This window comes from Lonchura striata, chromosome 1 (genome assembly GCF_046129695.1).
Source record: "Lonchura striata isolate bLonStr1 chromosome 1, bLonStr1.mat, whole genome shotgun sequence".
In the NCBI taxonomy this organism is placed as follows: domain Eukaryota; kingdom Metazoa; phylum Chordata; class Aves; order Passeriformes; family Estrildidae; genus Lonchura; species Lonchura striata.
This window is the reverse complement of record NC_134603.1, coordinates 20867512-20889127: the sequence shown is the minus strand read 5'-3', so window position 1 is coordinate 20889127 and position 21616 is coordinate 20867512. Positions and strand designations below refer to the sequence as shown.

General features: G+C 45.4%; 1 protein-coding gene across 1 annotated transcript in view; it reads right to left on the bottom strand.

Moving 5' to 3' along the window:
- Positions 1 to 11984: 11984 nt before the first annotated feature.
- Positions 11985 to 21616, bottom strand: part of AZIN1 (antizyme inhibitor 1) — a 26185-nt gene continuing 16553 nt past the window's right edge. Inside the window, exons 6-12 of the mRNA XM_021549589.2 lie at positions 19797 to 19931; positions 18202 to 18283; positions 17320 to 17394; positions 16085 to 16250; positions 15434 to 15552; positions 15094 to 15308; positions 11985 to 14475 (exon numbers count right to left, since the gene is read on the bottom strand). Of these exons, the coding sequence (XP_021405264.1) occupies positions 14364 to 14475; positions 15094 to 15308; positions 15434 to 15552; positions 16085 to 16250; positions 17320 to 17394; positions 18202 to 18283; positions 19797 to 19931 (904 nt within the window). The 3' untranslated portion in view covers positions 11985 to 14363. The remainder of the gene's footprint in view (positions 14476 to 15093; positions 15309 to 15433; positions 15553 to 16084; positions 16251 to 17319; positions 17395 to 18201; positions 18284 to 19796; positions 19932 to 21616) is intronic.

The window sequence follows — 21616 nt, the reverse complement described above, 5'->3', positions numbered from 1 at the left end:
AGCAAACAGCTACATAGTTTTTAGTTGTCAGCTGAGGCTAAACCACAACAAAAAGTAAGAAGAGGGACAGTATGAGCCTTGTTTGAGGTGACATGCACAGTGGCATCCTGACCTAATGGAATGATTAGGTCATGGAATGATGGACAGTGTCCCTTTTCTAGAAGAGGGCAATGTCTTGCCTATAGTGGAGAAGATACATTTTTCCAGCTGGATCTGTGGTGCAGACTGAACCCATGTAGCTTGTTATGGTACCCACAACTCTGCAGGGCCTGTGAGTGATGTGTTGGCATTAAAGGGTTGGCAGGCAGCCTTCTAAAGACCTCGTCAATCTGAGCCTGCCTATGACTGCTGTTGCCCTGGTCCAAAATCTTCTCTCCACGAGGGGAAGAAGGGAAGGGAGGTGGGGAAGAGGTGGACAAGGTCAGTGTCTGAAAGGATGTAGATATGTAGGCATGGGTCTGTTGCAAAAGAGCCATGGAAGGCTCTGAGCATGGGGAGTACTCAGGCACAGGAAGCCAAGGAGGCCTGTGGGTGAGCAGGTGAGCCCTGTGCTGGCGTTGCCCTGCGGTGGTTCCTGCCCGGCCCCGGGTGGGTGGAAGGGTCTGGCCGGCACCGCCCGCGTGAGGCCACCCCATGAGTGGCACCTCAGGGAGAATCGTCTGCCCCGATGGTGCTGCTGCTGCTCGTGGGTGCAGCTTGGGCAACTCTGCACGCTGAGAGGAGGTGAAGGGATGAGAGAAGGACACTTGTCTGCGAGCCCAAAGAGTCCTTTGATTTCCCCAGGTGGGGCAAGAAAGGTGCCCTCTGGGTGGATGCAGTGAAAAATGCCAAAGAAATCAATGATTACAGCAACTTAAATAAGGGGTGGGCAGACAGGGGTGCAAACCTGTCTTGCCCAATGGGGATAAACCAGAGAGGGATACGACAACCTATGATAATGTAACAGGGGGACAAATGGGGGAGCATAAAGGCTAACTAACATTGATAAAACCAACTGACTAAATTAAACCACACTGCAACACTTCATCTTCTCTGTAGGTGCAAATCATCTACTCCAAAGGATCTTTGTTGTCAGCAGCAAGAAACTGAGCCAGTTTGCAGTGTTGGATTTTGACCCTGGGCCCACAGTTGTTCTTGGGTTTCAAGAAGAAAGTGTATATAAATGTACCCAGAGTCACTATGGGTTGAGTTCATTTAAGATTAGGTGTTTATAAGACAAGCATCTGGTTTTATAGCTCTTTTTATCATCAGTGAAGTGCTAATAAATATAAACCACTGGGTTCAAGCAAGTTATGTTTTTCCCTGATGTGGAATGAACTACATTCTGGGCTCTGTTGACTCCATCTCCCTGATGATAATGGAAACCTGGGCAGCAACCACAGTAGGTGACTCTACAAAGCAGGTGAGGTGAGGTGGATCCCACCACAAGTGCCCACAAGAACCATCAGCTGGGCAGAGCAGAGTCCCATGGGGGTACAGCAGGAAAGGTTTCAGGCTGTTTGCTGGCTGTTGGCATGCAGGTGTTCACACACATGTCTGCAGCTCGAACATAGCACACACTACCCTTTGCTGCCAAGAGACCTGGGGAAAAACTGAGGGAAGAGAGGAGACACTGTGATGGGCACTCAAATTTAGAGAAGGTGAAAAGGCTGAGTGACTTGCAAGGGCACCAAGGAAGCAGGAAAGTAGGTATGACGTAGCTATTGAGACAGGGCACATAGAGTTTCAGACCCTGTAGTGAACCAGGCTCTCACAGAGCAGCTGCCTCAGGGAAAACTTGGTTACCTTTATCCTGCTCCAGAAGCCTCCATTTTGCCCCATTCCCCCTGGATGTGCTGCACAGCATGGCAGCTGTCAACTGCAGGTTTTCTCTGCTGAGGGGCAGTGGCTCTGCTCCTCCAGGTTTTTCAGGAACATGCTTGTCCATCTTGAATCTCTTCTTTGGCTCCTGGCTCTGTCTCTTTGAGTGAAGCTGAAGGACTGACATAAAACGTTTTGTGATCCCTTTGGTTTTCAGTTTAGTTTTCACAAATATATCTTGTATTGAAAAATAATTTTAAGTCAGGAGACAGCCTGTGTGTAACTAGCTCCATTTTCCCAGGAGAGAATTGACATTAATTTCTTACTACTTCCAGGAACATTTGGTTTTGTAAAATGTTTTTTGTTTTTTTTTTTTTTTTTTCTTTCAGCATTTTTCTAGTATCTTCCTGTTTCTGAGTTAGCTAAGGTGGGTTTTGCAGGTAAGCTCTATTTCTATAAAAAGAGGATTGGCTGAAAATGGACTAATGTGTTCATTTCCATCACAAGCTTTCAGGAAGCCTTTTCACAGGTGCTGTTGAAAAGTTACTGGTTTGCAGTAGTGGAAGCACAAAATGATTCTTGCAAAATACTGTCTCATCTCCCTTTTTTAGGGACTGAAAATGCAGATATTGGACAGAAATAAAGAGAGTGTGATTCTGCACTCTTGATGCCAGTGCAATGAACTGTTTAGAGCAAGGACTAATAGGCAATGGGAAAGAGGTGTCTACCAGAAGAAAGCTTGCATCTAGTTGTTAGTTTCAAGAAGCTAACAAGATGCTTTTGCTAGTTTAAAGATGCCTTAGTTTTGAGAAGTTTTCAAGATGGTCCTGAAGACCGTCGTATATTTGATGGCACCAGATGTAAAACATCCCACTGATGTTGTAATGTCTGTGTGTGTACATGTGTTTGTTTTGCAGCTAGAACAGTTGTAGCTATCAGAAAACTGTTACATCCTGCTCTGTGTAGTCAGGGTCATGCACTCATCAGGAACTGTCTTCAGAGCCCCCCCCAAAAAATGGCATTTCCAGCATCAATGTGGGTGTGGGTGGAAGAGGAAGCAGCAAATGAGGGTCAGGGGCTTCTTGTGCCTGCAAAAGGCTTTGTCAGATAAAGTGGGTCACATTTTTCATACTTTTATTCTGCATATGTGTCCAGCCTTCAACTGCACAAACTTGGATGCACCGGTGGTGGATTCCACTCTCAGGGGTCCTGCTCACAATCAGTGAGCACTGTCTGAGACCAGTACTGGAACATGAGTACAAAATAAAAGAAGGAAGGTGGAAGCCCTTTGGGTTTCTTTGTCCTCAGGAAGCTTTGATGTTAACCTCAAGTCCAGGTCAGTCTAATGGGACAGTGAATGATCTAAGCTGTAATTTATCTGGAACATGTAATATCCATAAGAATTCTCCAGAAAGCTTTGCCTGCTGTTTGCGCTTCAGGTTCCCAAGACTTCCTGCTTCTGGTGAAGTCCTGGGAACTCCTAAAGCTGGTGTGACACCTCCTTCTCCTCCACCCCAGTGTTTTGTGTCCTGTGTGAGCTGCATTGTCACATATTGTCAGCCTGTCACAGTTTGGGTCTGTTTCCTTATGGTCAGTTAATTAAAAGCTCAGATGTCATTTAAGAGCAACTGGAGAAGTTGCTGTCATAGAGAAATCAGTTCTGTATCATCCTGGTTAGCACACCCATGGAAGGCAAAGCTGAGACACTAAAGTACACGTATGTGAAATAAAACCATGTCTGGAAAGCATTTCCTAAATTAAAGAAACACAGCATAGCAACCCATGCTGAAGGAAGCTTTTTGGATCCAAATTAGGATGACACAGATGATGCAGTGAAGACATGTTTTTAGGTGCAGATCTACGAGTGGGCCTATATGCACTGACCCCTCTCCTCTCTTTGGGATGACTATTATTGGCACGATGTCTGACCAAACCAAATTCAAGTGGTGTGTGGGTCTGTTTGGTTACTGAAGAGCTATTTGGCAACTCTGGGTGAATGCCCTTTGATAATCCCACTGACACTGGATGTTGGAGAGCTTAAGGTTTTAGAAACTTTTGGATCAAATTTACTCTTGTTAAATAAACAATGAGTATTGATTAGATCGTATTAGATCATTAGATCACCCAACAGAGCACTCTTTCAAATACCCCAACTCTCCAGAGTTCATTTTTATGTATTTATATTCTCAGAATGCCTTGAAATGCTGACTTTGGTCTATGCTAGATCTTTACTCATGAAGCTCTATATATTTTGATATGCATGGAACTGTGCACACAGATAGGATGATTTTCAAGGCTGCTTAACGGATTTGGGTACTCACTTTGTTTGTTTTAATTGGAGACTTGAACCCCTTAGGTAGATTTGAAAATCTTAGCCATAATTCTTTGCTTATCTTAGTATATTAGAGTAAGACCTTTTCCATATTAAAATAATTTCTAAGTGCTCTTTTCTTGCTGCCATGGAATGAAAAGTAGAATTTTAAGAAGCATTTATTCTTCTAGACACATTAGTTTCTTTTACTAATTTGCTGCTTTGTTTACTAAGGAAGCTCTTAAATCACAGTCTGTTTATATTTTGTACTGAGCAGAGTAGCAAAGGGTTTGTCTGGACTAAGCCTACACATCTATAAAGGCCTTTTATTATCATTATTTGCACAGCTTAAATGTCCTGGAAAGGTTTTCTCATCTTAAATCTCTCGTCAGTACAGTACGTATCTGGCCTCAGATGTATGTCAGGAGAACACCATATGGCCCCGCCAAGTGCAACACCCGCGCACGCAGGAGCTGCAGTGCAGCGGTGGGAAGAGGGCGAGCAGCGCGGTCTGTAAACAGCGCGGAGTAGGTGAAAGGCTGCGGGCTCTGTTTACATGTGCGCCGAGCGGGAAGCTCTCATGTTGCACAGGCGGTTCTGTCCGGGCAGGAAGAGGAAAGCACAGCCTGTCTCGGTGCTGCTTCCCAAGGCGGCTGGTTGCGCCACTCTCCATATCTGGCAAGGCGCTGCTTAAAGCCCCGGAGGAGCCTCAGCCGCAGGGTGTTCCATGTATCCCAGTGCCTTCTCAGCTGCTCTGCTGCCAGTAAAACCCCGGGTCGCTCCTGGGGGGAGCAGTGGAAACGGCTGTGGGCAGTGGGCACCAGGCTTCTTGCACTGTCAGCTGAGCTACCCACCACGGTCTCAGGCTGCACAGGGTGAGTGTTGCCTTTCTGAGCTGCCTGGATGATGGAAATGAGTTGGTGCACTGCGGAGTGCTGGAGCAAACCCAAGTGTGGGGACAACCAGCCCATCCCCAGACCTGACCTGGATCTCGTTGCCAATCTTTTGAGTGGCAGTCTGTTGGGTTTGACTTCTAGTTCAGAGCAACATTTTCCTCTTTCACTCTCAGCAAGGAGAGGATTTTATTGGGAGTAACATGTTGACATAAACAAAACTTGAGAATTTGCTTATTCTCAGAGTAAGCATGGGGCTGGCTGTGCTTTAGGCACACACAAAAGGAGATGCAACTCAATAGTTTTAGATCAGTTTTTAAACATTACTTTGCCTTACCTGTACATGTTGAAATGCCATGGACCTCAGATTCTGGGTTGCTTGCAAGTGCTGGAAATGCTGCAGATGTTTTGTTAAAGAAAATACTCACTTGTCCCCAGCAGTTTATCAAAGGTGCTTCCCCACCATTTCCTCTGCAGCTCCAAGAATGAGAGCTGACAGTTAAGACTCCGAGCCCTAGAAGAACCACATGCCCTCCAGCTGTCCCTGTGACCAAAAGGGCTTAGAACTCCCATGGAGCACCAGCTCCTTCTCCTGCAGTCCTTTTATGGTTTTTTTATTGCAGTCTGGCAGGTGGAGCCAGTGACACTCAGGAGGGGATCTTCTGGCTGTCCCTGATGTCTGTGGTCCCTGCCATGAGTGTAATCCCCTCCACAGGGCTTGCTTGGCCAGCCTCAGGATGTGCCTCCTTTGCACACTGGCAGACACACTCTGGTTGGACTCTGGTTGAACAGGAGTGGCCACAAAGCAGGCTGGAGGCATCAGCCCCATCCCCAGGGCCCTGTTCCCTCAGTGCCTGCAGCGAGAGCAGCCCTATGTTCTGCCAGGGGCATGAGGAGTGGCCAGCAGCTCCTCTCTGCTCCAGGTGAGAGGGCCGAAAGCACCTACAGCACATGCAGGGAGTGACAGCTCATGACTGCATCCATCATCCTTCGGTTGCTCATCTACAACTCATGCCAGCTTGGGAGAGGCATGAGGAACACACTGAGTGCCAGTAGCTGGGTGTGCAGGCTGCACATGATGCCTTGGGGGGATAAGGTGCTTGCAGGCAATGAGCCATGAATGGATGCTGACCCTTTGCCTGCATGGGGACCCAGCTGGGGAGCGGACGGTCACCCAGAGACTGCACAGGGCCCGATGAACAGCACTACTGAGACCAAATATCATCACTGGACTCAGATGTGTGCAAGGCATGTGAAGAGCAGGTGCATAGACTGTGAAGGTATGAAACATGGGGGATCTCTTTGGTGGGGTTCCCTCCCCAGAGGTATCCGCTCAAGCTGTTGTTCCTGTACCACAATCAAAATACTTAAAGGAGTCAGATGTTTGAAATTCTGCTATGGGAAAGCCAAGGTGGGGACAACGACTGAGTGCTGCGTGTATGGAGTCAAGTGGGGCACCTGTCAGTTCCAAGTGCCCAGTTTGGGGTCATGTGAGTGAGACTCCCAGAGTGGCTCCCAAATGGACAGAGAAACTTCCTTAACAGCAGGACAGGCATACTACCATGTCATTCTCCTCCTTTGCTGTTTTTCCATGGGCACAGGACAGCCTGTGAACCATCCCAGAGGAGCTTTTGGAGATCTGTAGTGAAATCCCATGATCACTGATTTTAAAATGTCCAAAGGAGCTATAATCATTTAATAAGCTGTCTCTACTGATCCAGTCCTGCCATTTGTAGACAGTACAGACACTCTGTGTGAATTATAGACTAGATACCAAGCCAAACACTGTGCTTCCATCTGGAGCATTACAGTTCTGCTTCTTGCTTTTATCAGTTTGCTCAACTGGGCAAGGGAGCCTAGTGTAGAAATTGATTTTCTTTGGAAAAAAAAAAAGCAATCTACTTAATGCTGAAACAATGCCTTCTGACTAGCTGTCAGGGCCTTCAGCTGGTTTGAGTGTAGCTTATTCCAGACCATGATGCTTTATATGTTATGTTGCATGTCCTCAGCTCCACCTTTCCATTGCACCTTATCTGAAACCTTGCTGCTGAGACTTGCAATCATTCATTTGGAATTAAAAATGAAACAAATCACCTTAGATCTCATTTATGTGGGAAACTGGGAACTGTACTGGGTAAAGAAACAACTTTTGGTTTATTGAATATCCTGGGGACACGCTGCAGAAAGCCCAGCATGCTGTGTATGTAAAACATGCACAGTGTGTAAATAGAAGCTTACAAGACAACATGTTTTAAGGTGAAATTGCTGCAGTATGAGACAAATCCCAGAAGCTTGAAGGGACAACATCAGTCTGAGTTTGGGGGATTGTTAGTAGTCCCTGGAGAGGCAATAGAAAGTCACAGGTAGAAAGAAAATGTGATCATATGGAAATAGGCAGGTGGAGCAAGCCTAGCTGCACCCTCTCCAAGCCGAGAGCAGCATGTTGGGCAGACAGGCTCAGTCTGTGGCACAGGGAACCTGCACCAGCTCCTAGGAAACCCAGTGCTGCTGAGGGCAGCGGGCTGTGGTGTGACAGGGTGTGCATTGGCACCACATCCCCTCTCTCCTCTCCTCTCCCTGCCAGCTGTGTCACATCCAGAGTGGTCTCCTGCCCTGTCCTGGCAGGTGCAAGGCTCTGGCCGGCAGGTATAGAGGATGCCAGTGCCTTGGCAGCCAGGCACATTGCTTGTGCTGGTCCTGGTGTGGCATGCAGGTTGTCTGCATTTCTGCACCACCATCTCATCCCGAGTGCTTTAGTCCTGCGTGAGTGCATGATAGGGCACTTGGCACGTGAGATGGAGATCTCTCCTCTGAAACTTCTCTAATTCTGGTGTCCTGCAGGGTTTTGCACTGGGGCAGGACTCATCCTCCTCAAGGTGCATCCAATATAACCAGTCTGCTGGTTTAATATGTTTAATGTCAAAGAAACTCCCTGCTCTGAGCAGGGAGTAGTTGCTAGAGACTGCTTGGGCCAGCAGCAGTGTATGCTGTACCAAGCTAGTGCCTGGAGCCCCAGCTCTACATGCCTGCAGCCAGGTGAGAGGCACCAAAATGTCATCCAGAGCCCCAAGGTCTGGAGCCAGGTCTGTGTGTGAGCAGTGGGCTGCTGTGGGCTTTATGTGCCTGCCATTTCATTGCCAGGGTACAGGTGACTCCCCCTTATCTTGACTTTGATGGCAGAACCCCACAGAAATGCCCAAGCAGGTGGCATCCTCCAGGGCCTTAGGCTCGGGAGAGCAGCGGCATGTCAGCCATGCAGGCAGAGCAGCAGTGGCCCATGGAGGTGGGTGTGGGTGGGTGCATGCCATGGGTGCAGTGGGGCTGGGGCTGTGGGTGCCTGCTGCCGCTGGAGAGCGGCTCCAGCCCTTTGGCAGCACCAGCAATGGGAGAGCCCTGCTCCAGGGAGATTGCAAAATGCATTTGGCAGAAGCAGAAGCACAGCATGCTAAATGTGCTAAGCTAAACCAGCTTTGCTTTGTGGATTGTTTTTTTGCTCACAAGCCACCAAACAAATAGCACTTTGGGGCCTGAGCAGAAGCTGGGAATGCCCTTTCTGTTTCTGCCTTTCCCCCACTTGTCCATTCCCCACTTACCCAGCCTCTTGCAGGATCTCACAGGAACCCCACAGCCGCTGCAGCAGCACCGTGGAAAAATGCACTGTGGCTCCGTGGGACTCGGCTCGATGGTCCCAAGCTGAGCCAGCGGCCGCAGCCTGGCACGCTGGAGGCTGAGTGATCCTCCTTGTGGGGCTGCCCATGCAATAGAGGCTTCCTACAGCCGTCTGGAGGGTGTTTTAAAAGCAAACATTGAAAAGCATTGCCTGGCCTTCCTCTAGCTAGCAGGAAAAAAAAAAAAAAAAAAAAAAAAAAAGAATACCCTGGAAAGCTATTCTGGTCTCGCATGATTCTCAAGTGGAAAATTTCATCTGAATTGACTTCGGCTGGCGGGGTTAAGGGAGGTGAGGCCCAGCTGCCGCTGGCTCGGCAGCACGGACGGACTGACTGACGGCTCCACAGGAGCCCGTGCCTGCCACGTGGGCAGGCTGGGTCTGGCAGCGGCGGCGGTGGGGAGAAAGGAAACCTGAGCCCAGGGGAGCGCAGGGGTGGGGATGCAGCCTTCAGTCGGCGTGGCCGCTGCCGCCGCTGTCACCCCTCTCCGGCAGGGAACAAACCGTGCCAACTCTCCAGTGCTGAGGGCTGCCTTCCCGCCTTGTCCCCATCCCCAGCCGCAGTCACTCCGCTCGGTGCAGCCCATGGACGGGGTGCAGCGGCAGGGACGCCGGGTGCGGTGGCTGGCGGGGCTAATCCCTGTCCTGCGGGAATAACATGGGGCATGTCTCCAGCCCTGCTGACGCACAGGCCTTGAGCACCGGCTTTGGAGCCGTGCAGGGACCGCGGGAACCGGGGCCAGCGCCTCTGTCAAGCCCAGCTGGGGAAGGGGGTGTCTGCTCCTCATCCTTCTCTGCAAGGCAGATATCCCAGGACCATGCACCTTAAAACCTAAGGTGGGCTGGGAACTTGCTGTTCAGGTGTTCGTTGTTGGAAAGGAGTAGTAATTTGTCGAAATTGCAACTTTTAATGGGAATATTCATATGTGTATGGCAGACAGTGTTCCCTGGTCCTGTGTCCTGGATTGTCTTCCCCCTTTCTCCTCTATCTGGCACTAGTGTGGGTAGGTGAGTCCCCATTCTCACATGAAACAGAAAGGCTTTGGATCCTCAGACAGCTCAAAAGAATGGGTTTTCCAGCCAGCCCTACCCACAGCTCCAGCCGTGTGTGCCGGCAGTGCTCAGCAGGGCGGTGGTGCAGCACAAATTGGAAAGGGGGTTTGTGATCCGGTGTCACGGACTCACCGGGCAATTCTGTGGGGAAGAAGGCCAGGGAGGGCTTAGGTTCAGCTGCTGGCTCTGGGCAGGTTCAGCCTTGATGTCCGACCAGGCTGCCAGGGCTTTGTCCCGTCGGGGCTGGGACAGGATCCCGACAGCCTGTCCGGGCAGCCGCGGCACTGCCTCGCGCATCCGGACGGCTTTCCCCGGGAGCGCGCAGAGCGAGACGCGGCTGGGAGCGGGCGGTCCCCGGCGGCCCGGGACGCGGAGCGGCGGGGCACGGCCCGGGACGCGGAGCGGCGGGGCACGGCCCGGGCCGGAGCGGGGCACGGCCCGGGCCGGAGCGGGGCACGGCCCGGGACGCGGAGCGGCGGGGCACGGCCCGGGCCGGAGCGGGGCACGGCCCGGGCCGGAGCGGGGCACGGCCGCTCCCGCCGCCCCGGCTCCCGGCGGGCGCTGGAGCTCCCTGCCGGCCGCAGCTCCCGCGCCCCGGCTCCAGCGGCCGCCTGGGAAAGGAGAGGGGCTGGCAGCCCCGAACGGCAATACTCGCTCTGGGCTCGCCGGGTATTGCCGTGCTCCAAAGGGGAGGTACTGGGAGGAGGATGTCCACCGCGGAGCCCAGCACCGCTGCCTTGAACATCCCTCGGCCATCCCCGCCTGCAGCAAGCGACTGACAAGTGACCTGTAGCGCACAGCTCCTCTCTGCTTCCTCACCTTCACCCCGGGGAGTTCCATGGGAAAGGTGCAATAAACTGCTGACGCACATAGCTAAGTGGTTTGTTTAAGGGTATGAAGGAGGGAATTCAGAGAGTGGACAGTTGAGAAAAATATTCAATCAGGATCTAAATGCAAATTCTTGGGCCTGAATTCTCTCCCCTGTTTGACTGATAGAACGGAGTTGCCCCATATTGACATGGCACAGTAGGACAGAACACGATGTACGTGTGACAGATTGGGCTCTGCACTGCTGCCCACTGCAGCATTTCAAGAGAACATTAAAATAAAGGATCATATTTAACAGAACTTATGGTAAGCAGCTGGTTGAACACAGGGGGAGCAGCAGGGAATCCCTGCTGCCACATCCAAACTCAGGCTGACAAACACAATTAACTCACAGGACGAAGCTAAGAGGGTAATCCTGTTAATGCCCCTAATTCAGCTCCAAGATTGTGCAGTTGAAAATAGATTAAAATAGCAGGGGAAAAAGTTTGCAAATAAAGTGAATATAAGTGTTACTCCAAGCATGAGACTGTAATAGGAAGGGTCCCCACCCTTCCCAAGTCTGTGGAGGGATCAGCCCTTAAAGAATGGCCTGGAGTCCTGGGTTAGAGACCTTCACTTGCCTTCTCTTTGCAGCCTCTGCCAGTGCCACAGACATCCCCGCTGCCCCCAGCAATGGAGCTTCTCCCTAAAACTCAGGGCAAGTACTTGATGCACAAGTAGTGACTGTCACATGGTAAAGCAATAGCTCACAGTAAATTGGTGAATTATTTGCTACTACTTACTTCAAATTTTAATAAAGAGATGAAATAAGAGCTCAGAAAAGGAGCAAGTTACAGTCAGTGCAGTACCTCCAGCAAAAGGAAACATTAGGTGTGTAGTATCTGCCACCCTCCTGCAGTATATGTGGCAGTCACAGATATTTTCTCCTTCAGTTATGGTCAGGGCCAGTTAAGCCATCTTTGGTACATACCCTGTTCCTTCTCCTTACAGCAGTCAGCTGGTACTGCCAGCACCCACTGAGCCCTTCCTATGGGCAGCCACTGCCACCTTTGCTGGCCTCCAGGCTGCTTCTTAGGGCTGCACTTACTTTCCTGTTGCCCAAGGCCTTAGCAAAGCCCCAACAGCATTGCCCCTCCTCTCCTCACAGAAAAGGAGACTCACAAGGTACACTCCTGGTTCAGCAAGATCAGTCTGGACCACAACAAAGGCAGCTGCCTGGCTATCAAGGATTAAAAGCTGTTTTCTAGCCCAAGTTTTTTTTGGGACAGGTTTCTTTTTTTTTTTTGTTTTAGTTTGGTTTTAGGTGTTTCAGTTTTAATTAAAAAAACCCCAAGGGTTCAAACCTGAGACATAGACAACTCCACACACCCTTCCCCACCTCCACCCTCCGCAAAAAGAGCAGAAACAAGAGTACATAGGAAGCAGCAAAATATCCAGTGGTGGATCCAGGGCACCCACTTTTATTCTGATCCAATGTAAGCCAGTTGCGCAGCTGCTTAGGCACACAAAAAGTTGGAACCATTTTCTCCCGTTCCTAAGAAGTAACTGGCAACACCAGTACCACAGCCTTGTCTGGGCCCACAGCCCTGGATCTTCCTTATGGAATGGAAAGCCGGCTGCAGGGCTGGATCAGGGAAGCATTCAGGCCAAAGCAGGCGGGGCTGTTTGCCATGCACACCATCACAGCACACGGTGAAGCACCACCTGCAGGTCTGTGTCAGACACCCCTGCTCCTGCCACAGCCTCAGCAAGCAAGAGGTGCTGCAGCTGCCTAGCGAGCACAACACGGTTACATCACTTCCAAGTACTCTAAAGAAATCATCCATCTTTCATATTGTGTAAAAGTTCTGAACTGCAGTTACAACAAACAGTAGCACACAGCAAATCAAACTGAAATACATACTGTTCAGACTCCAGGTTGGCTTTAATGACACACTGTCTTCAAGTACAGCAAGTATTTCTCCTCTGACCACTGCTGCATTTATAGAAAAATTGTTTTCTACTTATCTGTAAATTGACATAAAACAACTTTTAAAGACTGTATGACAGAATCCTGTTGGATTATCTAACCTTAGGCAACTGTAGTTGCATGAAGTCAAAAACCACACAGCAGTCTGTCTATAAAGACCTCAACAGGTAAACTGAAGAGCTTATCACTGCTTGACATGGGTCAACTAGTAACTTCAGGTTAAAAAAAAAACAAAAACGAACAGAAAACCAAAACCAAACCAAAACACAAGTTTACCCCTTTAATTTACTCCCTTTGCACTTGTACATTTAATTACAGTAGTAAGTATTTCTTAGACTGCATCTCCAAAGCACAAGCCATTTTGTATCTCCTAACTGGCCTGTAAAACTGTTCTGACAAATACAAACTGAGAATTTACTTTCAAGCAAAAGTTTGTGAAGTTTCATAAAATCTTGGCTTTACAGAATCAGCAAATAAAATTTCCTACTAGCTGGCACTCATGTGAAGTACACTTGCAGCTAAAGGGTATAAATTTTACCTCCAATAAAAGCGTTTAAAAAGTCCCTTTTATCTGTAGTATCTAGACCTCAGTGCATCATTTCAAAACCCTAAAACCTCCTTCTCCTCCTTTCCCCAGTTTTCAAGTAGGGTAAGTGCAAGTGAGAAAGTAAGCAAAGGACCTGGAAGAAATCGAGAGGCTTCAGTAACACAATAAAGAAATTCTCTGACCAGTTCAGGCAGTTCATTACTCAATGCACATATACTTGCAGCAGTCTGATTTACCCTTTACATTATGGATACAGCTAAATGAAGTCCAGTGCAAGAGAGCATTTGAGGTTTCTGTAGTCTTGTGCAGCCCTACCCTAGAGTCAGCACTATACAGAACTAGCTAAAGTTGAAAGTTAAAGACTTTTCAAATAAACACTATTAAAAAAGGAGCCAAAGGTTCTGTGACAACATGCAGAATTGGACTAACCCATGCTGCCTCAGGGCACTGCATGCACACGAGCTGGGACAACCTCTCCGTGCACACCCATGCCTAGTGCAGGTTTTGGTGTGAAGAACTGAATCTAAGGTCATGCTCTAAAAACACCACAAATTGCCTTTTAGTCTTCCAGGAACTTACATGACTTGCACTTCATACAGATTGATCAACCTTAGAAGTTTTACTGTTTAACACAAAGCTGAACCAATGGGCATGAGAAAAGAAAGCTTCTCAAATCAATTACATATACATCTACTTTGTAGCTATCTGCCTAGCTCCTCCCAAAGTTAGCCTGGAAAACAGTAAAATCTACACAAAGTTTTATTGCAGTCATACAAGGGATACATCATGGGTCAAATACAACAAATACTATGATGCAATTTTACATTTATTAAACTACAGTTCAAAGCACAAATTTACACATTCTAAATACACTGAAACATCTAATGAAGTCACACTGGTCTCCCACTGACATCTGATATATCTGGGCGAAAGACAATAACTTTACAAGACTTTTCTAACAGGAATCCTTAGTATAAAAACTGTGTACTTGTATGTAAACTGTTGAAGAACCCAAGTGATGGGTTTCCATCTCCACTAAGTCATCCATTTTGTTGCATATTTAACGCTCAGGGGTTGAATGAACTTGACTTTAAATTTGGACACCATTATCTAACCCTCCCACCCCCCACTGAATTGTAGCTGTAGCTTGTTTTGCCTGGTCCCCATTACTATTTTTTCAAGTTTTGAAGATAAGTAATTGAATTCAAGATTGTTCCATTTCTTCCACATTGGAATGTTGACCAGACAAACTACAGACTTGCAATTGCAGGTCTAAATGAAGCGTTAATGCCTGTTTAAGCTGCAGTGGAAAAGCGTTCTTCCGGGCTCAGCTGAATGCACGAAGGCACAAAGAAGAAGTTCTTCATCAATGTGTCTGAAGCAATTCCAGCATCTTGCATCTCATCCCTGCAGCAGAAAAGGTCAAGAGATGTAATAGCACGTTTTCAGGTTCAATTTCCCTTCAGAAGCCAGCCTCCACAGAGCATTTGAAGCCAACTGCCCCCGCACGGCTCGGCCCTGACTCAGCGGAAGGGAGCGCAGCTGTGCCAGCGCCTGGCACACACAGAAATGCTGCCACTCGCCAGGGGTGGGAGCACAAGGCCCTGCCTGCCCGGGGCAGGAATGGGTTGCCACACTCTCCATCACCACAAGAACATCACCGCCCTTCCTGCTTATGGTGGTGCCAACACTGCACACAAGCTGCAGTTACATGTGTTAGGAAAGCTCAAAGGTTGATATTAAACAGCTTTTGTTAAGCCAGTACAAAACTTTACAACTACGACTGAACTCACAGGTGAGATCAGTCAGGTATTTTGCTTTCCTTTGTCAGCCCTAAAGCAAAGTAGGCATTTTATCACAGATCTCGGTTTAGTTTCAGCAGTCAGACAAGAGACAAAGAAAATTCTAGAAACTAAAAAGGTACATTCTTGCACTCAGCATTTTCCTCTACTTGCCACTGAATGTAAGTGTACACTTGTGAAGGAAGCAAAAGCAACCTTGCCACTACCAAGATAGTTTTCTTACCAGTCACTGAAAGACATCATGTAGTAAATCAGTGGCCTCTGATAGTCGTTAAAGGTAGACTGTTCACCTAAGGTACCAGAACCCATATTGTCAAAGATCAGCCAATCTCCAACGCTCAACTCGGGAAGAAGACAGTTTTCCACAATTTGATCAAGCTCATCACAGGATGGACCCCAAAGGCTGCTTGCAAACAGAGGCTCATCTTCCTTGTATTTCTAGAGGGAAATGATTGAGGCAATTCAGGCTTCAGTTTATTGAATAAGAAAATTTTCTTAAGGATATTCTTAAGAAATTTCTTCAGAAAATTTCTTAAGAATTTTCTGAAGAATATAGGACTCACCTTGTGAACCTCTGGGATAGTATTCAGTTTCTCAGACAATTTACTTGCAAAAGAACCATAAACACCATCATTTATGTAATATGTAAATACTGGTTCATCATCATTCCTGGTTTGCTCCACTGGAAGTAAAAAAAAGAAGTTGTCTTGCATGCATGTTTTGTCATAAGTAGCCTTTTTGCAATCTAACTTAAGTCAGCTGCTTTCTCCTGATAAGGGAGTTCCATATATACTGGAATAAGAGAATTACAAGCAGAGTAATCTGTATGAGACCAGATTATAAATTCAGTTATAACAGTAAGTGTGAGGCTTAGTAAAATTAATACTTTCAGTAATAACCACTGCTAAGAATATAAATCCAGAGAAGCAGGGAAGTAGCTTGCTCTGTGACATGATTTTTTATGTTCTAATCCAGAACCTTCTAACACACCATCTGTGATACACCCAATATAGGTTTAACCTAGTAAGGATACAAGAAGCGCCACATAAAAATAACAGTGAGACACACAGATAACATATGGTCAGAATCCAGAAGGTATATTACAGTGCAAGAATTAGGGGATGTACTAAATAGATTAACAAACTAATCAATCCCAACTAATAGTGGGCAGTTACCTGTACCGATTGATAACACAGAAAACAAATTACCCTTACCTCCAGAAGGAAGAAGTTTATCATACTCAACAGTCTTCTTTGCAATGACGTTCACTGCCAGTGTAAATGCGGATGAAACATAGTAACACCCAGGCTCTGCAATCACATTAATACCAGATTCCTTAGGAAAGTAGACATCCAGCAATGGCCTGATGACATGATTAACCTAGGAAATTGAAGTCAGAGGTAAGGCCAATGAACTTCGCTTACAGATGTATCACACACACACTTCCAGACAGCAACAAGTCTAGTCAGCACACCAAATGCTTACTCTGGTCCTCCACTCTCTGAGAAAAGCCTTTACCAGAGGGCCACAATTTATAAAAAACATGTAAGAAAACTGGTCCTTTGGCTAAACACTGAAGATTGAGAACCATGAGTCTGAGTACTACACAGTCTCTTTTCACAACCAAAGTTCAAGCTGTGGTACACTCGTGATTGCACCAGTAACTTCAGTGCCCATCCAGCACAACAGGTAATGTAAAATGACATGTGAACTCACAAGGATGGGCAAAGGGCCTTTTTGTTATCAGTTTTGAATAGTATCATATTCACAGAATGATTTAATACTAATGTTTGTATCTTAGGACAGATATTTGAAGATTAACAGATATTTTGGACAAGCAACAGAACCATTAGAATTGAGAGAAAAGCCCTGATTGCTGTTAGTAATTCCTCATACATCACTTTCACTGTCATGAATTCACAGAGTCTATGTTTCAGACAACATAACAGTGTAAACTGGGTATCCTGTTTTATGTCCACTTCATACTAAAGATGGCATTTATACCAAATCAGAGGCCAGCCAAATCAAGACCTTTAGCCTTCAGTTCCAAAGCAAAATACTGGAAATTTTCATCCAGTAGCAACAGGGTTTATGATCCAAAGCCTGCTAAGGCACCCTGGCACAAACCATGCAAGAGTCACCAGCTGGACAGCAACAATCAAGAAAAACCTTGAATTATTACTACTAGGGCTGCTTCAGATAGCAATTTAATCTCTAACACACTTAAATAAGCATTCACTCAGGATGAATGGGATTAAAATGAAGTCATGATCACCTCTAAGAACAGATTACACTATCCATCATCAAGAATACAAACCCAACTAGTGAGATCTTGAGTCACAGTCTAACATGGAACTATGCCTCAGCTATCAATTCAAGCTGCAGTTTGAAGGCTAAACACTTCAACTTCTTCAAAAGTAAGAGTGTCAACTTCCAACACATTGCATACCTCTTCCAGCTGAAGTTCTGAACCTGTGAAGCCCCCACCAATATCCAACATGTTCATCTTAAAGCCAAATTCTTCCTAAAATGCATAGGCAAAAGGTAAGTACATGAACAACAGTAAATGCAAAAATATTATATTGCTCCTTACTGTGGTTGTTTTATGTGTATTTAAGCTTTTGAAACTATTTAACTGAGTATATCTAATGAGGGAGTAAGGGCATAGCTCCATTAAATCTATTACCAAAGCATTGGGATGTCAATAGAGGCTGGTTACACAATTCTCTGCAATTCCCACAGCAATATCAAATGGCTTTTGTTATATTCAGACAGTGTTTGCTGAACAGGTGGTGTAATCTGACAAAAGGCAGTTTTAGGATTTCACTAATTTTGTGACAAGACCACTACAACAGATTTGCACAAAGATCAGCAAGATTCTCAATTTTACTGCCCCCATGTTACCAGCCACAGGCTAAGGCACTGCAGCAATAAGAGTAAAAAGACCTGCAGTCTTCTCTGTTTAGTTTACAAACTCCTCATTCCACAACAGATGCCAGCATACAATTGTTCAATTTCAATGTAACCTAAAGGCACCAGTTGTGTATTTACAGGACTGACATTTGAATATCAAAAAGCTTTGACCCAAAGTGGGAAACTAATTTAAATAGCATGTAAGGCCACTGCCTATCAGTGGGACAGTATTCATTACCATAATTAGGACAAAGTTGGTTTTACCTCTACCACATATCACAAAGGAGTATTTAGTCCCTTACTAAAAGTTCCATCTCCAATGATTTCTTTTGGAAAGAATGTAGTTGGTTTGTTAGTATGACTGGAACAGAATGGATCCTCTACTGTAGTAATTGCATGTGTGTATAGATCTACTTACAGCCATATCAAACACACACCGAGCATCAGATAGAGCATGAATGTATGTTTGCAGATCCTTGCAAGAGCCTGAAACATGAAATCTGAAAGAAATAAAAACACAGTAAATACGCTGAACCATGCAGCTTTCAGACCAAGCAAATTGTTTCGCTATATGAAACAGCAACAGAAGCAATTCATTTCCAAGTGTCTCAAAACAAGCTTAAATGATAATACAGAAGCTGTGCAAAGAAGCTCAGACCACCACCACTGCCTTCTATTTCACTGAATTTGTACTTGAGAGTTGCCTTCATCTTAATCCTAAGAATGTCCCACAATACCCTCATCTTTGAGAAACAGATTTACTGAATTTTTCAGTCTTCACTATCAAAGTGGTTAAAAGTTGTTCTTCAGTAGGTGCCAAAGCTGCAGAGAAGTACTGATGCCTACCACAAGCTCCTGAATGCCCTCTTGTTCCTTGTTCAAAAGATTCAAGTACTGCCATATGCACTGAGGAGCTAAAACAAGTGTCAGCATTCCTATGGGTTTCCTCAAGGAGTATGGTCTACAGGTTCTAGACAGACCACACACACACCTGAGCCACAGTGTTCTCTACTCCAAGTCTGCTAATTTAAGGAATGCCATTTTGAGGCAAAGGTCACTTTCAAACTTATTTGCATGAATCCACATGTCGATTTTAAAATTAAATAAAAATAATGCAGAAGACCCATGTGATTTTTATAAAAGTTGGTTAAGAAATTATATCACGAGGAATGCTCTTTTCAGTAGTATCTAATTTTTAAGACAATTGTACTTTATGCTTTAACAAACTTTATCCATTTCGAACAGATATACATCAAAACATTTGTGGATTAAATAATCAAAATCGGTCTTAACATTTTTTTTATAGTCTTGATGACCCATTTATTTGTTTGGTTGCTTTCCTAAAACAGTCATGAGTGTGCAATAGATTTGTAGCTGACAGTAGACAGGCCAGACTTCATGCATACATTTTTTTTAGATACAGTAATCCATCAAGTTCCCAATTCAAATACCAGAGATCATTTGTACAAGCTTAGAACTCTAGGATTCATTCCTGCCACTTGCAAGTCAAAAACTTATCTGAGTATTTTGTCTTTATATGATCAAAGCGTGTAACAGAACCTTAACTCTCAAGGTTCTAACACAAAATCTGACCCCACGTTCATCTTGTTCAAAGTATCCAACCTATTCCATGCTGCACTAGCACTACTGTTATAATGTTTATTGCTGGAAAAATACAAATTGAGTTACCACAGAAGTTCAAGAGTACAGTTAAGAGAATAGGAGAGGCTTCTAAACTTAGTTTTCATGCTGACAGAAGGATTTATGATACTTCATTTCATATTGTTTTGATGTCTGTAATAGTTACTTTGTTGCATACTAGTTTGTGCTTGCAAGAGCAAAAGATCATGATTCTAAACTGATGTGATATTGTTTGTCTAGGGTTTTTGTTGATTCTTTTTTTTTTAAACTCTGCAAAACAGTGTCACCAGGGAAAAATTCTTTTCTATTTTACATCTTAAGTACATCATACAAATATCTGCTCAGCCAGCAGAGGACAATGAAGTTACTCACTTGACACCAACTATTTGGACTCCCAGCTCCTTAGCACATTCCATAAGGTGCCTACAGTTCTTCAGGGTGGTGCCAAACTTCATATTCATCTCCTCACCAGCAGTAATGTCTTCTGTGGCAATGTGCAGTAAGAGCCTAAGAGAAGGGGAAGATGATTTGGGCAGTTGGTTTACATCATCAGCACATGTGAAGCCTGAAGGTTGTCAGAAGTGTGTTGATTATGTTGTCAGTACTCCAGCTCCATCGATGGATGAATCAAGGCAACCTAATAATAACAATCCTGTACAGAGAAAAAACTAGCAATTAGGGGCTAAAACATGGAGCCAACAAGGACAAGGGATTTCGAAATGCAGCAAGTAAGACTCTTGCAGCAGCAAGAGTCTGTTGAGTGCTGTAATAAAAAATAACGTTACCTTCTACTAAAGTGTAGTTCCTCATAAAATCAGTAAGACTAATACGATTTTTCCCATCTCTGTACTCCTCCCCAGCCCAGAGGTTCCCCTTCAGTCAGACATGTATCAGATTTAGTTAAACTCAGCATCTGGAGAACACCAGGCTGAAAGCACACCCTGGCCATATCACATAACCTCCCCTTCTGGCTGAGCACATGGACTCAGTCCATTCCCTGCCCCTCTTTCCAGGACACTGTAGAGCAGAGAGGCAGAAAGTACCATTTCTTACATTCTTATGCAATGGGACATCTTCTTCTGTCTGGTCAAAGCCTCATTTTGGGTAGGTCTGGCAAACTGCAGTGCCAATGCTGACCGTTTTCTATGTCAAAGGGGTCATATCCAAACCTCTAGAGACATACCCCCAAACCTCCCAAAATCAAACTGCTGTTCACTGAGAAAGTCACACTCCCACAAGATCAATTAATTAGTTTTGCTGTAAACTAAACAGAAGTGGTGCCATGACATACATGCAGACTGGACAGAGCACATTGCAGTTAACCAGGACGGGGAGTGTAAATTGAATGGAGGAAACTCTGCACACAGAGTAAAACAGCTCTTTACAAGACAAGCAACAAACAGGACTCAGTCTAGCCACTACAGCTGGCCTAATATCTCCCATGACTTCTACAGGTACTTTCCAAATGTTTCATGGTGTGTTTAACATGCATTTTGTAAAGAGTCCTAAGTTCTCAAACAGGTTGCCCTGCAATCCTTGTTAATTTATATCACTTCGTCTTGAGAAACTGATGAGCATTTAATTTCCTGCTTCTCTACTAGAACAGAAAATTCTGTTCAAAAAAAATCTGTAGTCAGACAATATTTTGTGAAGCATTTGGAAAAATGTGCTAACTGTAGCAAAAAATTGTTACAAGTCAAACTCTTTAAAATGTAACAGAAAAATTCAAATCCATACTATCATTTGTAACCTCATATTAAGATTAGTCAAAACCCCTCCTTAAAGACATCCAGTGTTAAATTTATTGAGAAATTGTTATAGCAGCATTTTAAGTGAATAAAGATATTTTCCAAGCAAAACCCCTAAATCTGACCTTACAGAAATCTAAGACATTGTTAGAATCATGGAAATAAATCAACAAAAACTAACAAAACTCTACAGTCACAGTGAATAACTGGTAAAACACTAATGATTTAACAGTCAGCTTTAGCATTGACAAGGCTAGCAAATCCATTAAGTATACCAGAGCCAGCAGTTTCAGAGAAGTTTATTTATAATACAAAATATTTTTCCACAGAAATTTCTCTCCAGTATGCAAAGCACAGACTTCCATGAAGATGGAAGTGTCATCACCAGCAACAGCAATATTAAATCTTGTAGTCTTGAACAAACAAAAAAAAAACCTCTCAAAT